Source organism: Triticum dicoccoides, chromosome 4B (genome assembly GCF_002162155.2).
Source record: "Triticum dicoccoides isolate Atlit2015 ecotype Zavitan chromosome 4B, WEW_v2.0, whole genome shotgun sequence".
In the NCBI taxonomy this organism is placed as follows: domain Eukaryota; kingdom Viridiplantae; phylum Streptophyta; class Magnoliopsida; order Poales; family Poaceae; genus Triticum; species Triticum dicoccoides.
Genome location: NC_041387.1, coordinates 498610731 through 498621949, shown reverse-complemented (window position 1 = coordinate 498621949; position 11219 = coordinate 498610731). Strand labels below are relative to the sequence as shown.

The following is an 11219-nucleotide window of genomic DNA, read 5'->3' as shown; positions in this document are numbered from 1 at the left end:
AGCCATTCTTGAGGTAATAGTTATCCTAACAAGTGTTAGCAAGACATTTGGCATAAGGAAGCGCAAATGAAAGATCATGTGCATAAAGATCTTTAACATGCTAAAATCCTATAACATTCAATTCAAGTTGAGTAACTAGCATGTGCTTGCGGGAAAGAGCATCCGCCACAACATTTTATTTACCCTTAATGTACTTGATCACATAAGGAAAAGACTCAATGAATTCACTATGTTTAGCATGCCGTTTATTCAACTTGGTTTGACCTTTAAGATACTTAAGTGTTTCATGATCGGTATGTATGACAAATTCATGTGGGCGAAGATAATGCTCCCAAACATGCAATACTCGCACTAAAGCATAAAATTCTTTGTCATAGATGGGATAGTTAAGTTGAGCTCCGGAAAGTTTTTCACTAAAATATGCAATGGGTCACTTTTCTTGCATCAAAACTCCACCAATACCATTACCACTAGCATCACAATGGACCTCAAAAAGTTTTGTTGAAATTAGGCAATGCAAGGATTGGAGCATGTGTAAGCAAAGATTTGAGCTCTTCAAAAGCGGTAGATTGAGAGGGTCCCCAAACAAAGGGTGCGCTCTTCTTACCCAAGGCATGCATCGGTGAGGCAATAATGCTAAAGTCCTTAAAAAAGTGATGATAGAAACCGGCTAAACCAACGAAACTACGCACTTGTTGCAAATTAGTGGGTTGTGGCCAAGTTTTAATTGCTTCAATTTTAGACTCATCGACATGAACACCCTTGGAAGATACAACAAAGCCCAAGAAAACGATCTTGTCGACACCAAAAATGCATTTTTCCATGTTAGCATAAAGTCTCTCGTTTCTAAGCACATGCAAGACGTCTCTAAGATGAGTGACATGATCTTCTAGAGATTCGCTAAACACAACTATATCGTGAAAATAGACCACAACACATATGCCAATGTATTTTCGAAGAACATAATGCATGACTCTCATAAAAGTGCCAGCTAACAGCTTAGTGGACTCGGGCCTCGCCGCGCTAGCAGCTCCACAGCGCCCTTATCTTGCTAATGTATCTCCCCTTTCCACTCCATCTCTGTGGACTCAGGCCGACTGACATCGTTGGGTCAGACCCGAGGGCTCTGCTTTGTCGCATCTCGCTCAACGGATTTTGACACATCATTAGCGGGCGGACCCTCCTCCCCGCACTTCATAACGCGGATCGCACCGCACGGACCATCCCGTGCGGACAATGGCAAACCTCCTCGCGCATGCCTTACTCCACGGACCTCCCGCATGAACTTGCTGCACATACCTTCCTACTCTGCAGACTCCATCCCAAACATGTAGACCTTCTCACCCAAATAAATCGGCTTCAACTTCATTGCATCGTCTTTTCACCAAGACGACCTTATCGCTCCGTGGACTCGGGCCTAATTACATAATCACCACATTGACTCCTACGATTGATTCAGACTTTGCCGCACCCAACTCGAGTGCTTCGGCCTCGCCATGTCCCGCTTGAGGGCTCCAACTCGCCGCTTACGACACCATGTCCTATCTATAGGATTATTTTGGCAATGAATATTCATTGGACAAACTTGTTTACATGTGTGAACTTCTTCACGCGCCTCGTTTGTTGTGACGGCTCATCAAGCACAAGCAACTGCTCGATGGTTGTTGTTTCGCTCGGTCGTCCCTTTGACCTTGACCACTAACTCTTTGACCCATTGATCGTTGAATTTTCAAAAAGTTGTCAATATATTTAATTTGATTTTTCTCACGAATACAAAATAAGTTCACAAATTTGGAAAAACATTCGTGAATTTTAAAAATCATGAATTTCAAAAAACTTCATCGGTTTGATATTTTTTTTGTGAAATTTGAAAAAAAATCACGCATGAGAACAAGCCAATGTTTTTTTACATCACGAATTTAAAAAAATTCACAAATTTCAAAAATGGTCAAGGATTTGGAAAAGTTCATGAATTTGAAAAAATGTCCACCAAAAATCCATCAAACAAAAATAACGAATTTGACAAAAAATGTCATGAATGAAAAAAAGCGAAACACAAAAGAGAAATAAAATAAAATGGAAATAAAACTAAAAAGAAAACAAAAACAAAAGAAAAATAGTTTGAAAAGCATCTAGAAGCTTCCAAAGACATAATACAAGTGCGACACATGAAAATTGCAAGAGCAATAAGTTTTTTTTCTAGGCTAAACACGCTCCACTTTATTGATTAAGGGCCTGTTTGGGACTGCTCCACTTGATCAAAATCAGTTTTGCTCTACTAAATTCACTTTAGATCAGTTTCATCCAGAAGTTGTAGCACTACCAAAGAGAATGTTTGGCTTTCATCTAGCTCCAGCTACAAGAATGTGAAATTTGATGGAAATGATCTATTTGATTGGTTGAGGGGGAGAAACGAAGAGGTATCCACTTACTGGTGGCAGTGGTGGGTAATTTCCCCCTGAAGAGCTTCATAAAAATTTGGGAGTTGTATCCCAAATTCTAGTTTTTTTTTTTGCGAAGCGGTATATCGTGGAGCTAACCCGTTTGGCTTGTGTTTTCTGGAGCGGAGCTGAATTTTAAGGAGTAGAGCAGTCCCAAACAAGCTCTAATAACATGGTTCCTAGTAATACAATGAATATGAGGGGGATGACCATGCCACGTATGTCAACCTATAAAAAGGTTTAGACCGAATTTAGGGATACTATATGCCTCGACATTGGACTCCGTCCTTCAAAGATGAAAGAGCGGGACTAGAACTTAGTGGCAGTGATAGTGATCTCTCCGATTATACTTGTATGCTTGCCACAACTAGAAAGGTTTGGTTTTTTCGTGAAAAAAGGTTCGCCGAAACCTATCAACATGGGATCAATCTCGATGTAAGGAATCCAACAATGAAAATGGTCCGAGATTTGGATGCATAGTTTAAATGATAAAACATTTTAAATAAATGAATCTATGAAAAAAGAAAAATTCGTAGGTTGCCACGAGTAATGTACATGCAGTGTGACACTTGTTGCAACATGGAAAGGTGGTCGCCTATACAACGCCTTATGCGCCATTTGTCCAGCCGGTGCCCACGCCCATAGTCTGTTGGGCCCGCCCATCAAGCACGAGCAAATTGCTCGATCGCTCAACTCGCTCGATGGTTGTTGCTTCACTCGATCGTCATTTTGACCAAGACCACTCACCATTTGAACCATTGACTATTGACTTTTCAAAATATTAGAATATATATTATATATTTTAAGAAATTGTGAATACAAAATAATTTAACAAATTTAGAAAAAAATCATGAGTTTCAAAAAAATTTATTGGTTCGGTAAATTAACAAAATTTGTAATTTTTTTAATGAATTTGGAAAAAGTTTACACATTAGGAAAAAAATCCATGATTTAAAAAAATATATCATGAATTTGATTTTTATTTCACAAATTTTATAAAAAATCACCAATTTCAAAACAGTTCATCGATATCAATTTTTTTTGTGGATTTGAAAAAGTTACGAGTTTGAAAAAGCTCATCAATCTAAACAAACAAATTTGTAAAAAGATCGTGGATTTGAATTTTACAAGAACAAAAATACATGCAAAAAAAGAGAAAAATAAGAAAACCAGAAAGAAGGCAAAACACCAGAAGAAAACTAGTTTGAGAAGCATCTAGAAGCCTCCAAAATCGTAATACACGTGTGGCACCCGAAAACTACACTCATAATAAGTTTTTTTAGGCTAAACACGCTTCACTTCATATTGATTAACCATAGAGTTCATAGTCATACAATGAATATGTGGGGCTGACCCTTGTATGTTGACCTGCAGAAAGGTTTAGAGCGAATTTAGCAAGACTATAGGCCTTTATATTGGACTCCCGTCCTTCAAAGATGAAAGAGCAGGACTGGAACTCAAGGGCAATGATGATGATCTCTATGATTATACTTGCATGCTTGGCACCAAGAAACATATTTGATATCTTGTATAACTTCTTTGCAATCTGATGCAATCACAATATTACAGAGACACAAATCCTTCGCTAGAGCTAGTGCCTTACAGCAGGCTAAAGCTTCGAGAGTTGCTGGATCTAAAACATCACGACAGTTGATGGTCGAAGACCCCATATATAATCCATTAGAGTCCCTGCAAACCGCACCAAAAGAACCTGAATTTGAGCAATCTAGCAATTGCCTCATCAACATTCAACTTCGCAAAAGCCAAGGGGCGGAAGAGTCCAACCCCCACGTCCCTGCCACACAGCTGCCGGTTGCCCGTTCTGTTGTTTCGTATGAGATGGTTCAAATTCAGTTAAGTAACGTGTGATAAACTGGTGTGTTGCATGAGAACTTTGGAAATTTTGTTCATGAATGGCCTTCCAGCATACCAAATCGCCAAAGAGTGACCAGGACTGTCACAACATTTTATGTGGCAGTAGTTCCATCAACGCACGCGCAATAAGTATGCAATGCAAAAAAAAAAAACATGCCGGCCCAATTCCTAGGAGGGTATGCGCCATTTGCAAAGATGCCTATAAGTGGCGCCTGAAGCGCCAAATATGAATTGCTCTTTTTAGCAGAAAATATGAATTGCCTTTGTTTTTAGAATCAAATATTTATTGGCTGGAGGAACGAGGCAAGATAGCAAGACCGGTAGGCCTACTCTTTGGAATCACTTACTAGTGGGCTGTGGGCCGGCCTTATTACAACTCTACTGCTGAGCGTACCAACATTTCCTCTTATGGTAATACCCTAGCATCTTTGTTTATCCCATCTACATAACACAAACCCAAAAGGGAAAGAAAACAAGGACGGACATGTGTACATTTCCTCTGTATACTCTCCCCTAGACGCTAGACTGAGCCACCGATCATATATGTCCACGGTCAAAACGCTTTACTCCTCTTCTCCTTCTTCTTCCTGTGCAATCCTATGGACCCTGATGGGCAGGCCCTTGGGGAAGTCGACGAACGGGTACACGAACGCCTGGTCGGGCTCGGCGAGCTCCCACCGGAAGTTGAGCACCAGGTGGTGCAGGAAGATGGCCATCTCGAGCTTGGCGAGCTCCGACCCGGCGCAGAGCCTCGTGCCGCCGCCGTAGGGCATGAAGTTACTGTTCTGCGCCACGCCGGACGCGTTGCCCTGCAACAAACAGCAAACACACAACGTCAACACCTCTGAACCTGACTGAATGCACATACGTTTCAGGTTTGTCTTCGTCATGGTGATCGAAGTGGTGGTGGTGCTATTGCCACGACCACATATTCCCCACGGGCATTAACTGGTAGAGTCGTGATTAATGGCGTCGTTTTGTACGTGACGGATAAGGATGGGATGTGCACGGAGATGGACGGGTCCCCGACTTGTTCCAATCGCCCACTGATTGGATTCTCTTCCGCTTGGACCATGCGCACACAGTAGAGTCCAAGCTGCTGGCTGCATAGCTAGCGTAAGTTTAAGCCTAGCTGCACTAGATGGTGGCGACCCGGTGAACCCCCATGCTACGGACAATGGGGGCTCCTTTGACCGAGCGAGCGAAAGACAGAGCGAGAGGGAGCAAACACGTCTCTTTTGATCGGTCGGACCACATCAAGAGCACACGTGCGCATGCGAGCTCAACATTCCCTTTCATGTCAGGCCCGTGCGTGCGTGTTGTTATCGTCGAGTGGAGCTGAAAAGTCGTGCATTCAGCTAGTCTATGCACTACTGTGCTCCAATTAGGAACACATTTATTAGCTCGTGCACATTCTTTGCCACTGAATTAAGTTTCACTGTGCAAACGTCATGAAGGCCTATGATTGGCTAGACAACAACGACGGCTAGACATATTTTTTCTTCTACTTTCAAACATGGATCGATTCATGGTTCTGGTTGATTTCGTGTGAATAAAATTGCAAGCATCGTTCAGGCACTGACCTTCCATCTCCAAGGGTTGAAGCTGCTGGGGTCCTCGTACAGCGACGAGTCGAGATGCACCGCCGCTAACACCGGCAGAATTTTCCATCCGCTCGGGATGTCATACCCTGTCAGTCGACGCACATGCAAACATTCATCAACTCTAGGAAGAAGAAGTTCAGTAGTAAGTACTGCCGAAGAAATGCATACAGGAAGAGAGAGTTAAGCCACCAACCATTGTAGTGCACATCTCGAATGACCTTCCGGTGCAGGAACCTGACCACGTTGCCTAGCCGCAAGGTCTCGTTTATAACCTGCAACAAAAGAGGCAGATAATGAGTCCAACATTTGTCACTTTTGTACTCCCAAACAAGAGAGTTCGGCAGTTGGAATGTAGGATCAGAAGATGCTATTTTGGTGTACAATGACACAATGTATAGTTCCATACAGTAGCACACCACCCACGATACTATACTACTACTGTACGAAGGGCATGTGCTCCCCAACTTTTCAGGGGATCGGATAACCTGCCTTGGCATCAAACTGTGTATGGACAGTGATATTTCCCCATGGCAAAGAAGCCATTGTCCTGACCCCAGTTTGTTTAGCCCAAATCACTGATTTTTTACCAGACTAGATGGTGTATGTTTGACGTGTTCTGCTCGTGCCGTCTGGATACCAAGGCAGACGACAAAGATACCTTCTTGACGGACGCTGGCATATACATACACCCAGCAACACGTACTTCTCAGACCATTTTGGATCCTGGCAAAAGTGCAAAATCATCCATCCATTGGCCACGCACTGCATCAACAAACCTCCAAAACAAAAGCCATCCGCTGCTAGCTAGACAGAAGAGCAAGCGGACACTATACGGTCCAAACGAGTGGCTGGCCAACTTGCATCGACGACGGAGCCTCTCCCGCTCTTGCATGGCATTTTGGGAAGTTCCTATTGCGCTACGCACCTAGACGAGCCTTGTGCTACTAGGAGCTGGAAGTAGCCAACAAAAGGCCAGGTCACACGCATATATCTTGCACTGATATTACGAGGGGGGAAACGGACAAAATCAAGAGGGCCTTACGCATTGCGTGAAAACCATCTCTTTGTAGTCTTCCCAGCTCAGTTTGCACTCCCCTCTCAGCTTCTGTCTCCTAGCAATCTCAAGATGCTCCTCCTGCACGGCCACGGATTCACTGTCAATATTTCCATGATATTTCTGGTGCATTTCACCATCCATGTATGCACTGGATGTAGTTTTTTTTTTAATTCTTCCGAAAGATGAGAAAGATAGCTATGTCCGGTTTAGCACAGATCAGTTTGAGTTGGTGTAATAGTAAACTGAATTTGTACGTACCCGCAGTTCTTCAACGGCTTTAGGGCAACCTTCGAGGAAGAAGATGGCGAGGGCGAGCGCCATTGACGATGTCTCATGCCCGGCAAACAGCAAGCTCAGCAAGAGGTCCAATATTTGTTCTTTCGAAAGATTGGACTGCTTCATCGCCCACCCGAGAAGATCATCTTCTTCCATGCTCGAGGCCTCCTTATTCATTTTCTCAAGCCTTTCCTCCATTTTCCTCTCTATTACTCCAAGTATGGTGGCTCGCGACTGCATGCAAATACATGGTAAATAATTATATGATGTTTTCTCATGACCGAACAAAATAAAATTATAGTGCAAAGTCATATGCAGTAATTTTGTTGGGACTTGAGAAAATTGGACATGTCACTATCGTTAAGATGTTGCCTAACCGCCTACTGGCCTAAGATCGTGCCTTGTCATAGCTTTCTGTTTTGGAGCAATTCATATCTTTTTAACATAGTTGCCGTCAAATAAAATAGGATACTTCTCAAGCATACAAATTATTCTCCTTCTCCCTTTTTGGCGCTCTGACAATTAAAAAGTGATAATTAAACAAAAAAAAAGGTCTTTCTCTTTTGGTTTCCTTTTTCTTTTCAATCTGTATTTTTTTTTTCACTTTTATGCTTAGGAACGTTTGTAAGTTGGCGAATAGGTAATGAGAAGAACTTCCTAAGCACGACTATACAATGGAAAATCGCTTTACACATTTCATAAATCAAGCATATATATGCCAACATTGATGACACCAACCATTTGCTTGACAAAATTTCCCTCTACATCAATCTAGGTATACACTATATATATAGGATTGATTTCAGCTAACAAGGGGTGCTTAATTAAAACAAAATTAAGAGGGTTGCTAATAGCGTGCCTGGCCACATAAATGTGGTTCCAGTGTGGTAAGAGTTGGTCAGCGGTTGAATCATGATAAATGATGATTCCCCCAACATATAATCATGCCAAATTATGGAGGTTCGTCACTGAACTTTTTCTAAGAGGTCAAAACTCCAAGTTGCAATTGTGTGAGCAGGGGCCGTGTGTAGGGGAGAGAAAGAGTGTGAGAGCATGCATGCATGCATGCTGCATCTGGGAGCAATCAATAAAGATCATTTGAGTGTGACCTCACAAGCAGTAAAAAGCGGGCAACATTTTTATGCGCCCATGAGTGATGATCAGTACTACCTCCGAGGGCAAAGTAGGACGCCAGGAAAAAGAAACAAGAGTTGATCGATCTAATCAGAGGTAACACCGGCGCCATGTCCATGTGCATGAATGGTTTTCTAGCTATATGTTCACTACTACTAGTAGTACTATGCAGTAGTATCAACTATATGTGATTTTCTTGCCATGCATAATTAAGTAGATCGACTGGCTGATTAACCCTTTCCCCTAGCTAACAAGAAACAATCCCAACCATGCACCAACTGGCTTGACCTAGATGGATACACACCTTTCAACCAACATTTGTAAAAGGAAACCTAGTATTCACTATTCTCTCAAGAGGTTCTTTTATTTATACCTAGTAGAATGAAAAAAAGTGTTTCTTTCTTTTAGGTGCCCATATATGTAGTGATGAGAAACTGATTTTGTGCAAACACTGGTGCAAGTTCATTCTATATATAGATAGAAGGGTGGCAATGGAAGTGGCTTTAGCAGAAAGAAAATAAGCATCGATGGATCCAGTGGTGTCTGATTGGACCTGATGCAGAAAGAAAATAAGGAGTACTGACTCACCTTGAGGGCCTTCCAGTAGGCCGTGCCGGGGAAGTTGAGGGGCGCGGACACCACCCCCTTCATGAACGTGATGTACTCGAGCCTCAGCCGCTCCGTCTCCTCCTCGCCGGGGTCCATGCTCATGATGTTCTTCGCCATCAGGTTAAACGTGAACTGCACGCACCAACGAACGCATCCGTCCATCGTTAATTAGCAGCTGAGCTGGGGTACGACGTTGTCAATTCCACATCCATCGATCTCGCTTGCTTTGCATGGACCACGCCGCCACCATCACCCCACTGCCGCGGGTGCGCGGCATGTAGGTGTGTGCTATGCAGGCGCTGTGCATGGCGCGCGGTTAATCGGAGAGTTGGTGGTTTACCTTCTTGGCTTCGTGCTGCGCGGAGAAGACGGAGGAGGAGGAGGAAGGCAGCCAGTCGCGGAGGACGAGGAGGGTGTGGCGCTCCACCTCCGGGAGGAGCACGGCGCGGAGGCGGACGGAGCTGAGGAAGTTGAGGGAGATGAAGCGCATCTCGCGGTGGGGGTCGCCGACGAGCACCAGCATCGACCATTTGCCAAGGATGCCGCCGATGCTCCGCGGGTAGCTACACTCGAACAGCCGCCCCTCGTTCTGCAGGATGTACCGGTTCAGCCCCGCGTCCGCCGACACCACCGTCCGGTCCCCGAACAGGCTCGACCGGTATATCTTCCCGTACCTGCATCCATACCATACGATCCCATAATTCGACGTCAGCCCGAATGCTCGATCGATCTTCCACGCGTGCTCGCATGCCTGTACTGATGTATATCTATGTGTGTGTATGTACCGACCGTGCGATGTGCTGGTCCATGAACTGGCCGATGGAGGTGGCCGGGTGGGCGCGGAGGTACCCGAAGGTCTCGCCGATGAAGGGCCAGCCGACGGCGCCGGGCGGCAGGTTCGGCCGCCTCTTCTTCGTCCGGCCGCTCCACCAGTGGAGGCCATGGCATTTAGCCACGGCGCTGGTGTAGAAGGTGAGCAGGGCCAGGAGGATGAAGGGGAGGAAGAAAAGGAGCTCGCTGGTTATGGAGGCCATGATGGCGGCCATGAGCGAGAGCCCGCGGTCTCTTGGAATTTAATTCCCTTCTCGATCACTCGCTCGCTGCGTTGGCGTGTGTGTGTGAGAGATGATGGGTTGGAGAGAGAGAGAGAGAGAGAGAAAATAAAACTGGGGCTGGATTAAAGAGTGGCTTTAAGCTCTAAAGATTTCTCTCTCTGCAAGCTTTGTGCAAAGAAAATCTTGCTAGGAAGGTGCCCACTTCGACCTCCCCTCTCTCTGTTGTGGTGCTCTTATATAAGTTTTTGAGGTGTGTGACAGGGAGGGAGGAGGTGGTTGTGGGGATTCTTTAGCCAGATTTTAATTTTTGGTGCGGCGCAGGGCGTGGGGACACTGCCACCTCTTTTCTTTTCCTCTGGACTATATTTCTCTATTTGAAAAGACAAATAATCATTACTCACTCCATCCTAATTTACCCACGTGTTTTTTTAACATGGTACGTACGCAGATGCCTGCATAACTCACCTCTATAAACGCACACACACCCTAGGGCTATGAGCACCTCCGCGATACTGAACCGACACAATTCTTAGATTGACGAAATCACCATAGACACCTTCATAGTAGACGGTAACACCCCTCCCGCTGAACAAACATCGCAATGCTAGAGAGGTTGGGCTAAGCACATTGCCAGTCTGTACAAACAGAAGAAGTTGAGGTTATCCTCCCTCTTCAACAATCTTGGTAAAATCACATAGGTGAGCCCTGTACCTGATCGTGAGTTTGAACAGAAATAGTCAATTAAACAAGCAGATTGCCAGTCTTTTGCATGAGGCAGAGAGTAAATTGTATCAAAATGAAAGGCACAATTTCTCGTCCAAAGTGATGATACGAAATACTTTCATATGTTGGCTAACAATAGACATAGAAGAAACATATTTTCGTGTTGAATAAGGATAAGGGCCGAATTTGAGTGAGATGTGCCTAGCTATCAAAGATTACATCAGTAATTATTATAAAAATCTATTTGAACCTCAAGTCAAAATTAATTTATCTCTAGACAAGTAATAGATGATATCCGGCATGTCTCGGAAGTGGGAAATTAGTTTTTAACATCTATGTTCTCTAAAGACGAAATTAGGGAAGACATGGTTAATTAAGTAGCACTGATCAGTGGGTATGCTATTAATTAGGGTAGGGTCTAAATACGTTTAGCACTAAACACCGG

The 11219-nt window shown here is 44.1% G+C and overlaps 1 protein-coding gene across 1 annotated transcript; it reads right to left on the bottom strand.

Moving 5' to 3' along the window:
* Nucleotides 1-4625: 4625 nt before the first annotated feature.
* On the bottom strand, nucleotides 4626-10246 carry LOC119291093 (cytochrome P450 90B2). Its single transcript, XM_037569809.1, has 8 exons — nucleotides 9786-10246; nucleotides 9337-9670; nucleotides 8976-9128; nucleotides 7236-7487; nucleotides 6963-7055; nucleotides 6114-6192; nucleotides 5900-6006; nucleotides 4626-5125 (listed from the first exon to the last, which is right to left on the bottom strand). The coding sequence occupies exons 1-8, from the start codon at nucleotides 10040-10042 to the stop codon at nucleotides 4880-4882; spliced, it is 1521 nt and encodes a 506-aa protein (XP_037425706.1). The 5' UTR covers nucleotides 10043-10246; the 3' UTR covers nucleotides 4626-4879.
* Nucleotides 10247-11219: the final 973 nt, after the last annotated feature.